The 22,791-nt window shown below is 37.1% G+C and overlaps 2 protein-coding genes across 2 annotated transcripts in view; one reads left to right on the forward strand and one right to left on the reverse strand.

The window, feature by feature from the left end:
- Window positions 1–295: 295 nt before the first annotated feature.
- Sem1 (Suppressor of exocyst mutations 1) lies at window positions 296–12,854 on the reverse strand. The gene is made up of 3 exons (XM_083110306.1): window positions 12,717–12,854; window positions 2,551–2,647; window positions 296–704 (listed from the first exon to the last, which is right to left on the reverse strand). Exons 1-3 carry the CDS (start codon window positions 12,787–12,789, stop codon window positions 650–652), a joined length of 225 nt encoding a protein of 74 aa, XP_082966432.1. The 5' UTR covers window positions 12,790–12,854; the 3' UTR covers window positions 296–649.
- A 47-nt stretch (window positions 12,855–12,901) lies between these two features.
- LOC145977963 (unconventional myosin-Ia-like) overlaps window positions 12,902–22,791 on the forward strand; it is a 989,559-nt gene continuing 979,669 nt past the window's right edge. Inside the window, exon 1 of the mRNA XM_083110307.1 lies at window positions 12,902–13,064. The gene's annotated coding sequence lies outside the window, so the exon portion shown is untranslated. The remainder of the gene's footprint in view (window positions 13,065–22,791) is intronic.

Raw genomic sequence — 22,791 nt, forward strand, 5'->3', positions numbered from 1 at the left:
AGCCTACTGAAATATGAAGTTAACACTTTGGGAAAAAACATCCATTCAAAAAAGCTTGTATTTTTGCAACTATTGCTTGTCTACTTTTGAATACTATGTGGAAAGTTGTGTTGTAAATTTAGATAGTAGTGTCTTTTTACAGTAGCGAGATAAATGAAAGCTCTGGAACAAGAAAAATGCAGTCAGCCAAGTAAGGTATTTTCATTGATTTGAAACACTTTGGGGTAAAAAGCCCAACCAAAAAAGGTGTGGAATTTTTTCTGACCAGTTCCAATTCTATGTATGGGTCACTTATTTCATCATATTAACTATCATATAACAAGAATACACTTCATACAAGTATCAATTTATTTATAATGGAAAAACATATCACAAATAGATACCATGACGGTATTTTTTTACATTATATCTGTTGGTTTCATCTCGTCTTGTTTTACACTATTTTCCAAGACTTTGAAATACACCAAATCCTTGAATCCTCTTCAATAACAAAATGGAGACAGTAACACAACAAATTTATTCCACAACTGTTTTTTATTTCTCACTTCCGTAGTGTATTGCATGAAAGCAGCAGAACATATCTAACATTTTAAAGTTATTAAATAATGGTGTACATAAAATAAAATTAGAAACCTGAAAAAAACAATTTTCATGATGCACCAGGTGGTTTTGGTTTGATCAGTCCTTGCTTCTCCAATTCAGACCTGAAAGTGAAAAAAAGCAAACTAGATATGTGTGTGTGCAGAACATTTAGGGAGCTTTCAGAACAAAGTGAGAAGCAACAAGCTACATGTGGTATCTCGATCAGCACATGAGAAGGGGTGATAAAAAAGGTAGAAACAACTGATGGACCTGTGTTGCTTTGACGAGTTGCATGTCATCTGTGGTTTGTTCAGACTGAAAGCTCCCGTAGTCATGTTAAAATGTATTTTGCACATATTCTTAACAATTCATACGGACTGTACTTAAATAGCATTATGCAAAAATACTAGTACTTTGAAAGATACCTTACTTAGCAGTGAAAATGCTATTTATAAGATGGGCCTCCGCCATGGCAACCTTGTAATCAAGTGGTCCTGGGCACAATAATTGGGAGCCACGGTGCTTTGATCTAAGATGAGAATTTTTTAAGTCTTCTCTATGCATAAAGCAACTCTGGGCTAGCCCAGCCTCAAATAAATGGGATACCTGATGGGTAAAGGCAGCCAGAGCATGGTGGTGATCACATCACCTCCAAAAAAATGGCCAAGATTGAGAATATGTGGGGCCCTACCTCCACACCCCTTAATGTGCCTTCATGGCATGGTTTAACTGCATACTTTACATAACCTTACCTTATTGCACGGTCTGCATTACCTTAGCTAAATGTAAAGGGAATTCAAAACAAACTTTTAACTTACATAAAAATTGCAGCTCAACGAAACATTTATATTCATACACTGATGCACAGTGTATGTGTACACTGCGCCATGGCATGAAGACAAACATAGGAGGGGATGTGGACGTAGGGCCTCAGATATTATCTACCTCGGCCATTTTTGGAGGTTATGTGATCAGCACCATGACCTGGCCACCTGCTAACACAGATAGTCTGAGTGAAATATGTATGAATGCAGGAGGTGCACATGTGTGTGACATGCAACAGGCTACGTTCTGCACATTTAAACGAGATCACTCATTACTTGAACATAAAGTGGTTGCTTCCTATATTTAAAAAAATCAGCACACAAAGATGAAAATGATTTTCATGCTGCTGATTCCATTTGTGTCTCAAATTCCATGTCATTGAGGAGACTTAACTTCTCAATTTTTGGAAAAGTTTCCCTTAGGTATGGAAAAAAAATATGAAGTACGGTATCCTCATCAAATTTGGCTTGATGTGGCACTTTGAGAGGAGACATTTTTTAAGCAGTATATTGGGGAAGACTAGAAGGGATAGAATAAGGAATGAGGAAATCCGACAGACAGTGGGGGGTGGTGAAGTTTCAGGACATAATAGATGAGGCACAGATGAGATGGTTCGGACACATGAAGACGATGGATGCAGAAAGCCTGCCAGCAAGAGCTTACAATAAACAAGAGTGCGAGTAAGGCCAAAGGTGAGGCCAAGATGTCTATGGAAAGAGCACATAATGGAGAATGTTAGCAGAAGAGGACAAGATTGGAACACCGTGGAAAGAGAAGTGGCAGAAGACTAGAAAAAATGGAGAGGCTTGACTTGTATGCCGTCCCAGCCAGAGGCAGGAAACGGCATTGATGATGATGGTGAAGTGGCAGTACAATTTCCTAATGTGGGTGATAAATATTCTTTTCATGCCATAGTCATTCCTTCATTATGCATTTTCTGTGATCCCATGACCCAAATACACAAAAACAACAGCCTGGACATTATGTCATGTGTATTATATAAATACAAAAGTAAAATGTGAAAAAAAATCTTAAGTGCAAGTGATCCCCAGTTGAGAGTGAGCATTGGCATTTCAATTTTTAGATCATTGCAATGATACATCGTCTTAAAAGTATAGATTTTAACAAAGTAATGCAGCATACCTCAATTGCATACTGAAATCATCCTCTATGTTGTCATCATCCCAGTTATCTTCCCACACGCTGATGTCTTCTTCTTCCTCATCCTTTCCAGCCCAATCTAAAATAAAAAGAAGTTGACAAGGCTTTTATGATCTCACAGAAGTCTGTCTACCGAGAAGTAAGGCAGCATTTCCCTAATCTTCCTGGAAAGCTCTGGTGGATAAAAGTCATGATTCTTATTTAAAAATAACATTTTTGATTATTTTTTATTAATTAAATCGATTAAAAAAAATGCTTAAAATTGCTTGCATGGTTTTTAGCACTATGCATGTGTTTTTTAATATAGAAAGGCTCTTTATGGTAAATGTGAAACAAATAATTATATGTAAATATAATTTTTTCTTTACTCTCAATACATTCACTTTTCATTTTCCGCGCAGCCTGATGAAGCCACTAGATGGGTGGCAAATTGATTGTGAAGAAAATTTGCAAAGAAAATGAAAAGTGAACGTATCAGAGTAAATTACCTATGTCCTCGTAACTGCCAAACAGATATCTTTAGATACAATATAATTTTTTCTGTTTCTGATGCTGTACATATGAACCTACTATGGAAATGTTTATTGAGCATGTTAATGAAACTATAATAATTTCAGTAACTTTTCTTCCAGTTCTGGATGTACTCTATATAATTGTAACTGATTTTTTTTTAAAAGGCTTTGTAGCTGAATGTGGCAACTTTTTAAATGATAGCCTGAAAAGTATCAGCTGCTATGTATATTTACAGTTTAAAGATAATGACACTATTTACGGTTCAACATGATTAATAATTTGTATATTTTTCTACACAAAATGTTTGCTATTTTTGCTTTCAAAAATTATTGAATTTTAAATTAAGAGAAAATGAATTGTGTTTACAGTTTACATTTCCTTTTGTATGAGTTCACCCCATCAGTACACTATTTTGTTTCCTTCCTTAGAGCGTAATAAACACCATTAAATGATTACGAGATTAATGCACTTTCACCAAAACTGATTTTGATATCTATAAAATCCTTACATAGATTATTTTATAAATTATTTATTTAAAGTGTTTTAAATGAGCAATTTTAAAAAAAATCACCTGATTTAAATCAATGCATCTTTGCTGTAAAGTATTTTACACATGGGTGCTTATCGAAGTATGTATTGCTGGTAGCCTTGATCTTCTGTACCCCTTCTAGAAAGTGAAGTATTTTGCATGGTTCATGAAGATTATGAATGTTTTGCGGAGATATGTTGTGAAATAAAGTATGTCTGTTACCTTACCTTGAAGCAGAACAGTCCAAAGGTTTCATGCAAGTGAATATAGCACCCAACACGACATTCCACAACAGGAGCTATAATTTTATGTCAATAGGTTTGGGACTAATAGTCATTAACAGTTTCATGCATCGGAGACACATTTAAATCCGATATTTTATCTTTCTCGTGGTTTGTACTTACCAATTATGTATTGCGGAACATAGTGGAAGGTGCCAATATGCTTTTTGCACGAAAACAAACACTTTTTCTGCTAAAATAAACCATTTTCCTTAATGCTACGGAAAGCACGTCACGGTGCGATATCGCTTGCTTTGCGAATTGTAACGCTTCTTTTGTTTTCGAATATCAATGTTTCCAACTCTATTGTGCATGAAAGTTGTAAAAAAGCCCCAAAAACCATCCACGGGTAGCCCCACAAACCATTGACGTTAGCCCCAAAAACCATGCACGGGTAGCCCCACAAACCATTGACGTTAGCCCCAAAAACCATCCACGGGTAGCCCCACAAACCATTGACGTTAGCCCCAAAAACCATCCACGGGTAGCCCCACAAATCATTGACGTTAGCCCCAAAAACCATCCACGGGTAGCCCCACGAACCATTCACACGAGGTTAGGTTAGGCCTGTTAGGTTAGGTTCCATTAGCACCCATTTCACCCCTAAATTCATCGAAAAACCATTTTCCTTTCTCGACAAAAAACCGCGCGTTTCTCGAAGAAAAAAAACTCTCGTTTCTCGAAAAAAATCGCGCGTTTGGAAACCCTGATTCCACTTGCGAGATCGCGTGACTTCCGACGCTAGAGCCATCTGCAGGTACATCTTGGAAACAACGGCATAATGTTGTCGATTTTCACAAAATGCGCAATATTATTACATGAAAAGTGATTATTTATTGTTCTGCTGCATTGTAGGATGAAGTTTTAGGAAGAATATATATCGACGGAGGTTGTAAACCTTGGAGAAACTCATTTCCGTAAGTAGTTTCTTGTGTAAAATTGAAGAAATGTGTCTCCGATGCATGAAACTGTTACCCTAATAGTCATTTTCTCCGTGTTCTTTCACCAGTTGAGTGTGCATACAAATGGTTTTATTAATAAAAACTGGTGAAAGTACTCTGAAATGACAAATATCTGTGTTCCGCATGCTGGAACAATTGTTATATTACTTAAAACATCGAAATTTGTCAATTAAAAAAATCAACATAATTCTCGAGGGGGTACAGTGGATCAACGACCCCAGGAGATCTATGGAGTTGCATAAGGGTGCTTATCAAAGTATTACTTTTTGAGGCATTTTATGAACATATTACTACACGCACATCCTGAATTAGGAGGGATGTGGTCACCAACTTTGAACAAACTTCTCTGGATGCATCTGCCTCCATATAAAACATCACAGAATGACAACACTGTAGAGAGTAATTAAACTCACAAAGAGATTTTGGGTTGATCTTTCATGGTCATATTACACGTATTTTTGAATTATTATTACTGAGGGGAGGCACATGCAGTTCTTTTCAGTGGAGGAGAGCCACAACTGCAAAAAGATTAAAAACCCTTGGTATAGGTGAAAGTCGTGAGTGGGAACTGCATACTTTCAAGGTATGTATATAATTTATTTTGAATAATTAGGTTATGTTGGGTTTCATGGTTATAGAAATTTCATTTAATTTTTTTTAAATTTACACGTACATTTTTCATTTGTGGGTAACGGAAATGGCTTCAAAAGAATGATGAAAGTGATAATTTAACACATTGGGGTCTCACAACGGGCATAGCCCGCAGCACAGTCAATGTGGACGAACGACGGGCATAGCCCATCCTGCGGTATGCAATCGCTTTGCCGATTGAACTACGGGCTATATTCGTAGTTCGTCTCATGTAGGTGTTTATTGTTGAAATTCCGACCGCTAGGTGACTCCTGTACTATTTTTATCTCGCACCTGCGACTGTTTGTTGCATTATTTAGAATGGTGTCATTAGATCCAGACCGCATAGCGGAAATTCTGCATGAGGATTCCGCCTCAAGAGTTTGAAGTTAACGACGATTTTGATGATGCAGATGAATTTGAAGATTTGGAAGGTAGGTTATATTCGTAATAATTAATTGTTGACAATATAAACAGTGTTGCAAACTCTAGTATTTTATGAATGAAGTGAGAAGAGGTAATTTTTTTGGGTCTATTCATCTTGCCTCTTGCTTGATTCTCCTACTAGCACTGATGTATTTTAATTTTTCCATTTACTATTTTATATAGTGTATGTCAAATGAAAATTTATTTTATTTATTTATTTGTTTAATTTTTACAGATGATGCAGAACCAACTGATACATCGTCTGGTCCTGTCCTGCAGCCACTTTTTCATACAAAAGATAATTACTTGTAATTTGTAATTATTTTTTGTTATGTGCACATAAGAAGTATTCTTATGCAAGATTCAAAAGATGTATTGATAGTTTATGTAGTTTTTGCATTGTTAATTATTAAAAATTTCCAGATTACAAACTTAAAATATCTCTATATTAAAATTTGTTGCATTGTTGTACTTTCTTCTTTTTCACAAAACATTGCTGACAAAATTATCAAAAATGTCTGAAAATGAAAAGAAAATTTAACAAATTTTTGTTCATTGAAAAGAGGAAGTTTTGTAGATTTCAGAAATGTGTGGTAAATAAAAACAAATTAAAAATATTTTTTCTATGATTTTTTTACAAACAACCAAAAACTGCAGACCAGAGGTAAAAATGTTGTATTATGAGGCCAGACCCGAATGTGTTAACAACGTTTTTACATTAGGAAGTGTTACTTCAAATGGTGATAGTAATGACGCACTTATCCTTCTACAATTTCTGGCGCATATGGCAAAAATTACTTCAAATCAGTGGCAAAAGGGGCTTAAGGAATTGGACGTGCCATGGTCACATTTCGAGGCTAAATACCTCGCTTATTTGTGGTTTCTGCAAATCACTTTCAGGAACCTGGTTGGGGGGAAAAAAAAAGTTTTAAATTTCAAGGGTGTACGGTTGGTCACCAGCCCCATGTCCAGACCACCAAAAACCTACTTTTGAATGTTTGGGGAAATAAAACAACAAAGTAAGATTCTAAGATACATATTTTTGTTTGGCTTCATCATATCCAAATTTAATGCACTAGATTTAGAATTTCCTTCCTCCTGCAATGTGCTGAGTGAAATAACTTAATTGTTTGTTAAGTAAACCAGAATACTTAAAAAAAAATAAAAATAAAAACAAGAACAATTCTCGCTATAAAACCAGATAAATTTTGACAATGTGTCAAAGCGATAATATTCTATGGATCACAATAGTGATCCATGCAGCCAATGACGAGAGTTTATATTACGCAACCACTGCAGTGTTAACTGTGCTAATGGATGATATTCAGCGAACAACTTCCGTCACAATTCATTGCATGCGAAAACATGCCCGCCGCCATGATTCTGGCAAACGTTTCGGAGCGTGTTGAAAACATGTTTGAAAAGCATTGCGCTTACAGCTTCTGTGGCAGTGATTCAAGTTACAAATATAACAATTACATGCCAAATGTAGTCTTTCACATTTTGCTAAGACTCATAACAGTGACCAGAGTATCTAAAAAGATGATATTTGCCACAGAACAATGTTGTATAAAGCTACTTAACCTACGAAAAAAATACAGGACTAAGGAGCCTGTTTCTCATGTAATCAATCGGGCCTATCCAATACTGCAGTAGCTAATGCTATCGCCTTGTAATTGAAGGATCTAATAAAATTCGATTCCGGGTGGAGGGAATTAAAAAAAATAATATATATTTTGAAGTGAATTAAAAACAAACTTTGTCTCATGAAAATTATAATTAAAGAAATGTTCCAAAGTACAAAATTGTGTAGGCCTACTATATATTTTTTAAGTCCGTAATGTATCGTTGTCACTTTTCGCATGTGTGTTAAGACAGGCATAGAAGATATGCATACTGCAAACACATCCACTGATTGATGAGCAGTATTTCAAATTTTCTGTGAACATTATTAGAGATCGTACAGCAACCACACGCATTGCAAAGTATGCAAATGTAAAGAGTAATGCAAAAGTCATATAACACTAGCCATAAAATAAACATAGTACTTGCATTACAAAAACGATTCATATTTCACACCGCACTGGAAAAATCACGCCACCTTAACCATTGAAGAAACTGTATGACACACACAGACACACACACACACACAATGCATTAATTCATCAAAAAGAAACTTCATTTGAAAATCTACAATAATACAATTAAAAATGTTAAACATCAGATAATTTTCATGCACGCAGCATTTGCTTCGCTTCATGCTTGCCGGACAATGTGGTTTTGGCCAGATTTCCCATCATGCTCTGTGCCACTGACGTCACATTGAATATCATCCATTAATCCAAGCTTCCAGTATTCTAACGCATTTCCTAATACTCTTATAAAACTTGCAAAAAATCATTAAGCATTCAGAACCGTTGCCAAGTTTTCAGCTATGTACAGGATTGTGCACGAAATGACCTCCCATTTGTTTTTTACTTGTTTTGGATCTGATATGAGGAATCATGTCATGTGTGTCAACAGCAGTTGCAGTAGCCATTGGAAAAGTCGCGTTATGAAATGTTAAGTGTAATTGGTGAAGCTGCTACTAGGGAACTACAGTAGACAAGATGGCGGACAAAGGAAGATTGAGTTGGTGTTTTTAAGTACATTTGTGCACAGTAAAGCTAATCGGGACTGGACCTACCGTTTAGAGTGGGATACGAACCACTAGCTGCCTCCACCAGGTATCGAACCCGGGTCCCCTTGATTACAAGGCGACGATGCTACCACTGCACCATAGAGGAGGCCCGGACAAAGGAAGACTTAAGATGCAACACCGATCAGCAACTGTGCTACTTTTTGCTGAAACAAAAAGCATAGTTGCAACTCAATAGGTGCTTTCATGCACATTTCCATACTCGGTGGGGACCCTCTAGAAAAACGATCCACAAACTGCATAAAGGTTTTTAATGGAATGGAAGGAATAGCATTGGAATCGAAGCGTGATCGTCAGAAACCAGTGTGTTCACCTGAAAATATTGAAGCTGTTCAGAGTCGCTATGCAGCGGAGTCCTGCAAAATTGGCTAGAAAAGCAGCACCACAACTGGGGATATCAATATGCTCTGTTCAACGGATTCTTAAAACTGATCTCCATATGTATCCATACAAGATAACCGTGGTACAAAACTCCCAAATGAACACCAGACAGCAGGGAATGGTCTTCGATCATTGGGCTGAGAATAACAAAGGAACATTGAACATTTGGTTTTCTGATGAGGCACATTTTCATTTTGCATTTTTGAAGGAAAGATTTTCGTACAAAAGCTGTAATATTTGATGGGACTGAAAACTTAATGTTCAAGCTTGCAGTGAAATCACGTAACTCATGAGCCGTAGGGTAATTGATAACATCGGTGTTCACTTGAGTAGGTTACCAATAACAATGGTGGTCATATTGAACATGTATTGTAGTAGTACATTTTTTCCGAAGTGTAACTTTTCTTGTGACATATGTTTCATTCAAAACTTCTTTATAATATAGTTTTTATTCAAGAACAAAATGAAGGGTCAGTTCGTGTGAAACCCTGTATAATTTATAAACATGGCTACATTTCTTTTTACATCCCCAAAGTTTCATTCATCATAGATATACCAACATAAAAGTCATTAAAAATTCTGATCATGTACATCCTAATAAGAATAATCATGGATCTTTTATGCATCAAATATTCTCATTTGCACTTGCAGTAACATACCATTCGAGGATTTACAGTTCATATGATCAGTTCAGTAACAAAAAAAAAAAAAGTTTGTTTAACATAAAAAAGCAGATTGACTATTTTCACCAGATTTTAAACTGCATGTGCATGATCTACAACCTGGCCTGGCCTGCTACATGGATGTGTGTATTCCTTAGTTGTTGATGTGTACGAAGCTTACATCAGTGTGCATTTATTTTCATGCAGGATAAAGTACTTTTTTTTTTTCCTGCATGCCATAGAGTTGGAAAAATACAGCAAGGTGTTCTGATATGGTCTGGTGCTGCTAATGTCACATGAGTATGAAGGGGTATTATGTTCCTACATGCTTTTGTTGTTAGGTTAGGCAGGTCAGGTTTAGGGATATTAGCATTAAAATTACTTCGGTAATACTTCTAACGTTGGAAGCGGCCCCGGGGCCCACACAGCATCGAATGACATGGGTACCTGGGGGAAACCCTGGGGGGTTAAGGTGGTCAGGGGCATGATGATGATCACATCACCTCCACTCATGATCGGATCAAGAAAGTGTGGGGCGTTACCCACACACCCCCTATATGCCTTCATGGCATGGTGCTAAGCACAGGGGAGAACTTTACCATTCTTTTTTATACTTCCCAACACCTGATCATATATCTTCTGGTCTTCAACACTTTTTGCTATTCTCACTATATGGTGACAGTAGTATCCACACCCATTTTTAATTTAAAGTAACTTCAGTACCAGTTTCAAAGATCGGAGACACATTAAAATCGGATATTTTGTGTTTAGCATGGTTCTACCAATTGTGGGCCCAAGTTCCTTTTGTTTTATTGCGATTTCATCATGCAATTTTTACATGGTTCGATTTCGATGTACTTTTGTTAACACGTAAGTTACTGCGGAGTTTTAGCGATTACTTAAGGTTTTGTTCAATATATGTTTTCGTGGTTAGGTTAGGCAGGTTAGGTTTGGTTCCCTTAGCATTAAAATAAAGTCCCTAAATGCATTCTACTAGGGTTCCCATTTATTTCTACATTCATTCCCACACTTCTATGACATTTACTGTTGCTTGTTGACGGAGAACATCTTGTCCATGAGAAGTGCGAAAGGTAATTTTCAAGTTGTTTTTTTCAACATAAATAACTTTTTTCGAGTCCAAACAGTGCTCATTACTTTAAGGAAGGTTCAAATTTCGTGTGACAATGATTTCCAAAATTCTACGATAATTAGTAGAAAAGAAACACGGTAAATATGCGATATCGCCCGGACAGATTTCTTCAAATTTACAGGAGAAAATACTTACTGAAATGAGTTTCTTAAGCATTCTGGACGTTCTTGGAGGTATTTTCTTTCACTGGAAACTAAAAACTTCGTATTTGAATGCTGACGAACAAGAATTAATCACTTTTTACATAAGAAACTTGCATTGCCTGCCATATTATGCCGTTGTTTCCATTGTGTGCGTGTAGATGGCGAGAGCATCGAAAGTCACATGGTCTCGTCAGTGTTTCCAAACGTGCATTTTTTTACGAGGATTTTGTTTTCCTTTTTTTTTTTTTTTTTAACTATGCTTACCTAAGCTAACCCAACCTAACCTAACCTTGCCAGAAATGGTTTTTGGGGCTAACCGTCAGTGGTTTGTGATGACATAATGAACACGAAAGTAGGTATTTTTCGGTTAAGGAGGTTGAAACACTGCATACCCCACTCCAAAAGGACAAAACACAAGCACAGCGCGATGATCAATGACGAGTGCATGCCATATTGTCTGTTACCCAAGCGTAACAAGGAAGACAAATAATCACTCATAATATGAAAAGTTGACACTATTTTATGGAAAAAGGCATAACTTCACCTTAAAGAATGTTCCGCAATGCAGAAAAGGTAAGTACCAGTGGTAAAATTAAAGAAATACATGAGTTAAAGGTGTCCGGGCATTATTGCATATTTACCAGAAACACTTTTTCTACTAAAATGATACATTTTTCTAAGTCCTACCGAACGCACGTAACGGTGCGATATCGCTTACTTTGCAAATTGTTTTCGAATATCAGTATTTCCAACCTTCTTCACCAAAAAATACCTACTACCTGATGGATAGCCCCACGAACCATTCCGATAAGGTTAGGTTAGGTTGGGCAAGCATAGTTAAAAAAAAGGGGGGGTTGGAAACAATGACAGGGGGTTACGTCATCCAATGTATGGAGCGTCCGGTTCACGTAGGGAAAGCAATGGCAATTGTGCGTCGGTGAGATATTTCTATTGAAAAATACATGATTTCCCGGTCAAACAGATTCCAAGATGAAAGAAAATACATCGACTATCGGAAACCTTAGAGAAACTCATTTCCGTAAGTAGATTCTTCTGTAAAAATGAAGAAATATGTCGTCGATGTATGAAACTGTTACCGTAACTTCTTAGCAGTAGTTCTACAACACTGCCAATGAATATAATAAAATAAGATAAAATACAATGTTACAGTATGATTCAGTTAATTATTTTGCTGGTTAAAATTAACCTTCCACAAGTCTAAAGAAACTGCATTCGGTAAGTAATTTCTCCTGTAAATTTGAAGAAATCCGTTTGTCCGATACGAGAAATTTACCAAATTAACAATCTTCAAAATCTTCCCATATATGTTGTTCTCAGCATCTGGTGTAAATAGTCGCGGCCAAGAAAAATGTGACTTGTATCTCATGCTTATGACAGAGAATTATGACTGTATAATAAACTTCGCATAGAACAGAATAGTCTTTTTATTTGCTTCGGAGCGAGGTTTAGGTGGATCATTCTTTACCTTGGAACATGGACATGGCAAATATTTCGCGTTTGGAAGACGCAGACCATTATAACAGGAATATCCAGCATCATTTTAAATACTTCATCTGTCTTCATAGAAATGTGGCATTAAAAATAAATTGACAACAATATGTAAGTAGTATAGAAATGTTACATGTGATGTGTAGTACGTAGCGCACATCACGAGTGTCGCTCACTCCAGTTTTTTCTGTTACATTTCACATACCGCAGGATTTTTATTTACACGTGGGGAATTATACATAAAAGTACTCGCACATGACGTACCTTCGGCTGGAAATTCTTCAAATTCGTCATCCTCTTCCAGAAGACCTAAATCTACTTTAGACTTGTCCGACATTTTCAGAGCTATGAATCGGCGATCTTCATTTGTGCAAAAGAATCCTACTAAGAGATGGCGCTGATTTTCAACTCTGTCGGCTGCAGTTCATCATGGCCAGTGAGTCGATGAAACAGTGGGAACAGTATTCCTGAAATTGTGCAAGAAAAATTGTGGTAATAGTGTTATGTTGTGTAAAATATGTGTCACAAAGGATTGAATAGGATTACTTCTTCCTCTGTATGAAAATGGGCTGTTTCCAGACACCTAGGGCTTAAGGAACACAAGGAAACAAGGTAACGTACAAAATCAGTTTTGTCTTCTGCTACTGTTAGCGAATGGATGCGCAAACTGCTCTTGTGGTTGGACATGAAAAATTGGAAATTTATACCGCTTAATTCGTTTGTGAAATGCGGTTGACAAACACTCTTACTCATTTCTTAAAAATATCAAATCAATGAGAGTGCTGAAAAACCAGCTATGATTCAGTGAGACATGATACTTAAGTTTAAGTGTCACTTGACGTTTATTTTGACATTCATCCAAAAGGAGTATGGAATACAACAATATTTTCGTTTTATTACATTTCATTGAAGTAACTACGTCGATACTTGTATTAAATAGATGTTAAAATATAGTCGGCGGTTTTCTTTCTTTTACCGGAAATTGATACATCCATAATAATTTGCCTCATCACTTCTTTATTTCATGGTGGGTTTTTAAAAATGTTGATCACGACACACACATCGTAATGCAGAGATTTGTGAACGAAAACTCCAGGAAGTTTTCCTGTTGTAACGTGACATATGTCATGCGAACAAATCACGTGGCTCTGACAAATTCTTTGTAGAGTAATTAGAAATAGAGAGATATTTGTTTATCGATTCTGCGGGAGAGAAGCGTGTTCGGCAGAACGTACACAGACTTGTTTTAGCATACGCACACATATAAGTGTGGATACAGTTTAAAGGTGGAAATTTACTATATTAAATACCCTCTCTCTTGACACCTATACATTACGTTTATCTCTCGGTCTCAAATGACTGTTAAATGCATAGGCGCCGAGTTTGGAGGAGGCGAGGTGTATATACTATACGTATCGCTCAATAATCAATTTGCTACCCCCCAAATTCATTTGAAGTTGGCGGTACTGATTAAATGGGATTTTCGTTTGAAAAATTATTGGAATTTACAAATTATATTGTTGTATTCTATGATACAACTTGATTGATACGAAAAGGTTTCATTTCGGAACCATAGCTACATTTCATATATAGCAGAGGTTCCCAAACTTCTTCCACGGCGCCCAAGTCAGAATGTAGTCGTTGCAACGCTCAGTGATAGTGTGGTTACGTTGCTTTCTTTAAGTTAAAAAATAAACATATTTCAAATTCAGAAACATTTTATGTGAAAAAAGTACTAAATAGCTAAGCACATATTTTGAACAATCATATCAGTGAAAATATTTCTGTCAATTCGAGTTACTTCTTCCTTCGGTGTAAATCAGGAGCCTCCCCTTAATGAAATTATTTGAGCCCATAAAGAAAACATGAAAAAGACAATAACAAAGAAGAACACTTTTTGGGGAAAGTTCCATGCAGCATATACAAATCTTGGAGAATTAGTAACTAAGATGTTTCTCAACCAAAGCGATTTTTACTAATTCACCTGGATCAACCTACCTAATCTTGAATAACAATTTGTGTAGTCTTCAGTTGCGCTATCACAAAACATATGTGATTTAACCATTGTTGTTAGTGATGGCGGGAGGGGGCGTATGGCATCCCACAAACTAGGATAATTTCAAAGCTTGAGCAAACAATTCACCCCCCCCCCCACTCACCTAATAATTTCCAATTCAAGGGCTGGCGTTGACCAATAGTTTATCATAATATTGCAGGTGCCAGGAACTTCACAGGAGGGGAAAGGCCACTTACCCTCTTAAGGACACCACACCAACAAACAATAATCAATCAATCAACGAGGTTTTATACTCAAATGCACGAGATATTTAGTCACACAAATTAGCATAAACGTATTTGGGACTAACTTTGTTGGGTTTAATAATGATGATAGTTTCTTTATTCAGCCTTAATTTACCCTGCCATTTAAACGTTGTCAGTATACTGTAACATCACATTCATACAAATAAAATAATGCACATATATATACCTGAAAGAAATGCATTATCAAATTTAAATTTAAATCAACAGTTTAAATATAAATACAAAAGAAAAGAGAAGACATACAGTTCCTTAGAAGAACTTGTTGATACCTTCATTATGCTCTGTGGCTTTTATGTTAGAGCAAATCTTGTACTATGGTTTTGAAAGGGTTAGGATTTTTTATCTTCGCAGTGTTCGCAATCAATGCATTTCATGCAACGGTTTATCAAAATTTTCGTATTTAGGGGTGGGGTAAATTTAGAGAAAGGTGACAATTGTAGGAGTGTTTGGTGCTTCAGGAGCTGAAAGGGGGGAAACATTATATGTAGGGAGCTGTTGATTGTTGGAGTAAATCGAAATTGTCCCGCTTACTGATACGCATGGACATTCTTGCGCAGGGTGCATGTTTAGAACAGATATTCCAGTGTCTTTCTGCCGCTACCGCGCGGATGAAATGAAAGCAGCGTAACATCATTCTATTTACCATAGTAATAATTACTATCTTGAACTGGAAGAATGTGGTCTGACATTTTTAGACGGAAAATATATATAATACAGGAGACAACATTTTTGCGGTCATACACAACATCCCAACAGTAAAAAATAATGCCTGGACGAGTCTGCTTGCAATTCACAGCTTTCCTATACTATTTTTCTTTTTACATTTCTGTCCAATATACTATTTCGATTATTAGTGGCGCTATTCATGAAAATAGGCAAGTAATTTATTTTGAGTTCGATCTTAATGTTTTTAATTACCGATCGTGAATATTTGGAGCCAATTCTTATCAAAGTGGAGTTTTTCGATTGATTTTAATACCGTTGTTCAGGTCGACGTTCAATGACTGTAAATTTTGTTCTAATGTTGCGTGAGATGGCAAATTTTGTAATACGATCTTTTGTCGTCTGGGCAGTTCCATAGTCACTGACTGAAATTTTCACTTGGTTTATTCCTTAAGCTAATTCTATGAAGCGATGAGACTACATAGGGCGAACTCAACATCGAGTGAATTTTTTTTCGATTGTTTGAAATTATTAGCCATTAAGAACAGGAGCGATGCAAATTGTTTTGCTGAGTTTGCCCTTCTTTTACTTCTAACACGGTTGAAAAGGGTGCAAAATCATTGAAGACTGGTAGGAGTGGGGCGTCTTAATTTACACACACACACACACACACACACACATATCTAAATATAGCACCGTTACATTTTTTAAAAGTAAGTGACTAAATGTTTTAAAAATATATTACAATATTATATATATAAAGGAAACAATTTGTTACTTTTACATATATTAGTAGCAAACAACTTCCTTTACCTCCTAGTTAAAACTGTCATTAAATTATGAAATGATTTTATTAGTTCATTAGTACTTGTATGTTTTTGTTTAGTTTTTCTTTATTTGTATAAATCAATTAATTTCATACTTATGGAAAGTTGTTCTTTTTTGTAATCGTAACTTTTCTGTTGACATCACAGCAGGAAATACATGAGTCATTAAAGTATTCATTCATAACATGATACATCTTAGAATGTGAAATTTTGGTTTCACTTTTCATGAAATTGCCCATCTATTAAAGCAAGTTATGTTATGACATTGAAAAACTTTGCTTGGTCTTGTACACCTAACGGCAAAAGAAACAGTAGCCGAATTGTCCACCACCATTTTCATTCGGTCTGAATTACACAATTGAATTGAAATAATGACTTCAATAAGCAGAGAATAGGTAATGCCTGCTCCGAACCAACTTAGTTTCATTCCTTAAAACAACACAGGATGTAGAATAAAAAAGTAATGAAAAAAGTGGTGGACAATTTGCCTACCATTATCTTTGGCGTTGACTGTATATTGGCGGACTATAAGCTTATTTTCGAGGGAGGTCCCAGTTGATCGATTCTTATGTCCTAATTATTTACTAAGTATGAAATAATAATTTGCGCGGAGGGGGGGGGGCAGACGCCAAATTTTCTGCTGGTTACGCTTGTGTTCTTGTATGTTCAGTAAATCACTTCCCTTTTTAACGGCTAGTGTTGCCCACGAGACGAGACTTTGGCCTGTCTCGTCTCGTGGAAATGCTGTGAAATGCTGTCTCGTCTCGAAAATATTCGTTTGTCTCGGGACACATGATCAATCTCGTCTCGTCTCGAATTTTTAAAAGCCTGTCCCGTCTCGTCCCGTGGGCAACACTATTAACGGCAATTTTCCAACTATGTTTTACCTTTGGAGACATCGACAAATCAAGCCAACGAAACTACCACATGGATAATAGTCTATATTCTTTACATTGTTTCTTATCTTCGGTATTTAGCGTCGCTCTTCTGCCATTCTTCGGTTAATCGTGATGAGGATAAATGGCGATTAGAAGTCATACCAGAACTCGAACCTGAGACCGTCGGTGGCGAGATCGTAAGTCCAGCACACAACTGCTACCGAAAAGGCATTGCATTAGGTATGATATAGGCCTATGTGTTAATTAAGGATATTTGAACCCGTAAGGAGACAATATACTCACTACATGCTATCATTTTCGTGTTTCCCTGTAGACTTTAAAGAATGGAGGGGGGCTGTTAAATAATACGAAAAGTTTCTGTGGTTGAGTACGTCGAGTTCTCGGCTCGACTTAGGGTACCAGGCTCGAGCAAAATCATTTGTCCTCGAAATCGACAGTTTGACACTTTTACAGACCCTGAGGTGGGGAAAATGTTCGATTTGTCGACAGCCCCTTTCCCTGCTTTGCCAAAACTTGCAGGCCTGTCAATACTTGTCGCCTTCATCTTTATCCAGTATAAATATTTGTATAATAAATGTGTATAAATAAATTCCTTACAATTTCATGCAAAACACGGGGCATATTCGACGCATAGGCGGATCTAGATTTTTTTTCCTGGGAGGGGCACAGAGCATGCAGTAAACCTGAAAGATGTAATATTGCAATATTACCTACAGATGTTTCTAGCCTCAAACACACGCGCACACACGTTATATCCATGAAGACAACTACAAGGATTCCTTTTTAGGTTTAATTTGTTGTGACATAAAATAACCGAGACTGGATCTTCAAATTGGAATCCTAACCACTGTACAATCTACGACCAGGAAACGAACCCCAAGAACCCTTGGGTGATAGCAATAGTAGATTTTTGTGAAACAGAAGAGGTTCTACATTTTTTGCATTAGCAATGATTAAAGAAAGAAAGAGGTAGAGAATTAACTTCCTCAGAACTTGTTACAAACATCGGAATTGAGTGGATGTGGCAACACAAAGCGCACAGGCACGAATGAAGTGAATGTGAGAAGAGGAGACAAATTACTATCCATTTTAGCTCGTCACTTTGCTGGGGTTTTTCTCTTATTGGTAGTGCTGTACAATAAGTGTGCATTCTTAAAAGGCGATGTTTATTTCTGGGTTTTGTTGGGAGCGGGACCCACAATATTCTCCGAGTTTCCATATGCAAAATGTTATTTCCCTTGTAGCGGTTATTACAAGCATAAAAACAATTTTTCGTTGTGATGTTTCAGGAGAACACATGCTCCCTTCATCAGACATGTATTTTTACTTTGATTAAAGATACAGTTATATTTAAGAAACAACAACAGCAACAAGTTGCAAAATACACGTCAAATTATTAATTTTTGATACAACGTTTTTAAAATTTATTTAATTGTTTTATAACATCAACGAATAATACTTTCTGTTCCCGAATTGTACTCTTCAGGGCTTAAAGTGAACCGGATGGCACCGGAGCTCCGTTCCGGCAAGTCAGTTTAGTGTCGGAACTCAGTTCCTACTGCGACATTGAACATCCATTTAATTTGTTACTACATAATACAAAAGTCCATCCTTTGTTGCGTTAATTCTTATACACAATAGGTGAAGAGGAAAAGAGAAAGATTAAATTTGAAGTCTGTCGGTGGGCGGTCCGTAAATTCAGAAAATAATATATTTTCGTAAGTGATATTGATTTAAAATGTAAATGAGAACATCATTTTCTGAAATGACAGCCGGACCTCGTGGCCGAGTGGTTAGCACATTGCGCTGCGAGGCCAAGGGTCCCGGGTTCGAATCCCGCTCGGGCTTGGTTGTTTGTGAATGTCCATTCATCAATTTCATCACTCATCCCCATCTTCGCAAATTAGCCAAGAGGCACAAAACGCGAAGTAAAATAAACTAAATCAATCAATCAATCTGAAATGACAGACGTGACAAATCTTATGTCCGTGTATTCTTTGGATGCAATAATAATAATATAAAACGTCATTGTTATTTTAACATGCCTTTATTGTTATTATTATTAACGTTAGTAGTAGTAATAATACTAGCAGCAGCAGCAGCAGTAGTAGTAGTGTTGGCTGTTGACTGAAACCACTTTAAGCACTGGTTCTCACGATGCTTGGTCAACACCGACATTTTGGAACTTTCACCAGGGATCGAACCTGGGACACCTCGCTCCAAGGGCGAGAGCTCTAACTATGCGATTAAACTGGAGCTCAAGTTATACACACGGAACATGGAATTTTCGCCAGGCATCCATTTTAAAAGGAAGACAGTAGCCTTCATTCTGCTCTCTTTCTGGACAGCCGCGGAAGGATTTGCATTTTATTGTATGAGAGAATCGTGGTTTATTATCATCTTAGTAAAATTGAAACTAAAGAGCAAATATTGACCGAGTAGTCTGTCCATGTGCTCTGACTTCGTTCTGCTTACATAGCAGTAGACGAGAAGGCGGAGACGATGCCTTTTTCTCCAGATCACACCGGCATTTGTTTTGACCCCACACCACTGTGTGGAGTTGAAGTTCAACCAACTTTTCTTTTTTAGGGAAGGAGGGGTGTTGAAAAGATTCTTTCCAACATAGATTCGAACTCCAGAATAGACTTAACTGGATGGGAGATTAAGAGTGTTGGGGATGACCTCCCATATCTAAAGCCAAGATCAAAAGTCAATTTACATTACTTATTTTCGATCTTGTTGAAATCTCTGACATGACGTACTTTTCGCAGTTATTAACTAACTAGCTGATTACCCGGCGTTGCCAGGGTATTTATTTATCCCAATCTTGTATTAGACAGGAGAATAATGAATTCTAACTATAGTGTAAAATATAACTAATTTTAAATGTGATCGTGAATGCCACCAATTAGCTTAGCGACTCCGAAAACTATGGATTCGACACTAATCTAGGTCATTTGTGGCATTTTATTTTTCACCGCCCGTGCCTATAGGTGATGAACTTGGAATTGAACCGCATTGGGAGTGTCACGAAAACTATGGATTCCATTCGCAACACAGCCTGAATGTTAGACAACCCGAGAAACACTATCGTTTTGCGGATTGCATAGTCACGGATGTCTGTTTGTGTGGAATTTAATATCGGTGGTTCTCAATTATTTTTACATGTCACCCCTTCCCACCCCACTCCTAGGGGTGCCAGGGGTGTCTTACCCCACAGTATTTATTTCCAGATTGAAAGTGATACGTGTACCAAGTTTAGTTGAAATTGCTCCAGGCGTTCAAGAGTTATTGCTGAACAAACAAACACACACATATATACACATATACGCACATACATCGATTTTTATATATAGAGATATTCGTTGTCTTCCATGTTCATTATGATAACAATGAATGTTATCTTCTTCCACGCAGTGCAGGCCAACGAGGCTCTGGTGCCTGCACCCATAATTCCACTTTGTGATTGAGCTGTCCTGTATATTTTCTTGCGTGTCCTAAGTACTCCTTTATAGATTCTGCTGTAACTAGTGTATGCAAATTTTATGCACAGAGACAGTATATACACACCCCGGCCCATCTATCTCTGGAGGAAGGCCGCGCATAGTGGCAGAGAAGGGGAGGGAATGGGGAATGGAGTGTGCAGAGCGAAGCAGTACACGCTGCTGGGAAGGCTGGTAACTGCAGTCGCTTTCCCACCCTCCACGCAATCCCGTTCCTCTCACGTGTTCATTGGTGGAGTCGTCTCGCGTCACTACTTGCGCAGAGACTTGTTTTCGTTCGCCTGCTCCAGAGATAACTGGGACAGAGTGTAGCTTTAGTAAACTACGACGGTATTAGGTTTAGTTTTAGAAATCGTTTGAGGAACTTTTTAATATATATTTTTTTCTTTTTAGACCTTGTCTTTAATTTTGTTTTAGTTGAGGGACTTAATAATAAATTTTCTTTATTCAGCGGGCGAGGTTCAGCCAAGGGCTGCTCTGCCACCTAATATGATAATACATATAAGATAAGATAAACTGCGTAGGAGCAGTAAGCTAAATACAGTTACAATAAAAAGAAAAGAAATACACAGAAATTAGTTGCATACAAAAAAGTGTAACTACAAATACAAGACACAATAGTAATAATAATACAATAATATAATTCCATATAGTGAGTTACTTGTTACCTTCAGTATCTGACCCGACTCTGCCATTGTTCCATTAACAGCAGATCTTTTACTTTACCTTTGAAGTTGAATGCGTTGTTTATACTTGCGATGCGACTTATCCCTATATTGCACGACGGGCACAAATAGTCGATGTGCTGACGTCTCCATAATTTTAAAATCAATTTACCAATCAATGTTATATTAACTAGTTGGAGAGTGATCGATTACTGTATAAAATGTATTCTGTACTTGTCAAGGTTTTCGTAGAAATAGTGCATATCGTTTTTATGTAGAGTTGGTAACGCCCACTGTGCGAATTAAGCTTTTTGCTTGGGGGGGGGGGGGGGATGCCCTCTCACGTGTTTGTGATTTCATTTCAGGAAGTAGTTTTTTTTGGGATATGCAAATTTGTGTATGTTGTTACCAGTTAGTAAACATAAACTAAACTATTGCCTAACGGTTCTAAGTACGTTAGAACACTGGTTCTAACTTTGGTCATTAAATTGTATGATAACATTTACACGTAATTTAGAATGTTTACATTCTAAGATAACCCAAACTCGTACACAAAAAGAGCTATCGAACTATTAACACCGAAAACTTGACCAAATTTCTATTGTTAAGTTCAAACTTAACGTCCATCTAACCTATACCAACAAGTTTCTTGTGAACGCTTTAACACATGTAAAATATCAGCGCTGTTGGCTCGGCTAGGTAAGGTTGGTCAGTTTCAGAATGGTGTCCTTTAATCCAGAAGGCTACATTATACTCTTCGACAGGGCCACTATTTTAAAATTGTATTTGTTACACAGTTTAGCAATGGTATATTATATCCTTTCAATTCTATTTTCTTTGAGGGGGATAAAAACGTCCCTGGTAGGGATAGAAATTATTTTCTTTTGCCGGGGATAAAATTTGTGTGTGTGTGTGTGTGTGTAGGGGGATTTCCTGATATCCTCCTTTAATTCGCACACTGGTAACTAAACAGCATGAGATGAGATTTGTTAGTCTCGTCTCGTTCGCGAGCATCATCTGTCTTCTCGATCTTGTTTCAAGTTGTAAATACTGGTGTTGCTCTCGGTGTCGTGTCACTTCACGAACTTTCGCAGCGTAGAGAGATCACTCAGGGAAACGACTTTTCTTAACGTTTTTCTGTTTGACGCCTCGTTTCGACGCTACAAATCCTCTACGAACAGAACGAATGTATGCAGCAAGGCTGCACAGGCGAGGGGTTTAGGGTTCGAATACCGGCCTGAGCATAGGTGTTCTTTGTGAGTGTCCTTTCCATCATATCAACACTAATCCACATCTTCATTAGTTAGAGGTGGGAGAAAGGCTGTACAGGTTCACAGTTGCCACTTTTGCAATTATGAGAAATAAAATTTGTAAATGAACTATTATATACTGCTGGACAAAAAAAACCGGACACTTGCATTTTTTGTGATAACGCATACATTCTGATTCGAAGGCTAACT

The sequence above is a fragment of the Lepisma saccharinum genome, chromosome 24, assembly GCF_977018435.1.
Source record: "Lepisma saccharinum chromosome 24, izLepSacc3.1, whole genome shotgun sequence".
In the NCBI taxonomy this organism is placed as follows: domain Eukaryota; kingdom Metazoa; phylum Arthropoda; class Insecta; order Zygentoma; family Lepismatidae; genus Lepisma; species Lepisma saccharinum.

Excerpts from the sequence above, each read along its gene's own strand:
- Sem1 (XM_083110306.1), bottom strand. The coding sequence starts at position 12,789 with ATGTCGGACAAGTCTAAAGTAGATTTAGGTCTTCTGGAAGAGGATGAC. Across the intron at positions 2,648-12,716 it reads TGAAGAATTTCCAGCCGAAG|ATTGGGCTGGAAAGGATGAG; the intron begins GTACGTCATGTG and ends TTTTTATTTTAG. Across the intron at positions 705-2,550 it reads GATTTCAGTATGCAATTGAG|GTCTGAATTGGAGAAGCAAG; the intron begins GTATGCTGCATT and ends TTTCACTTTCAG.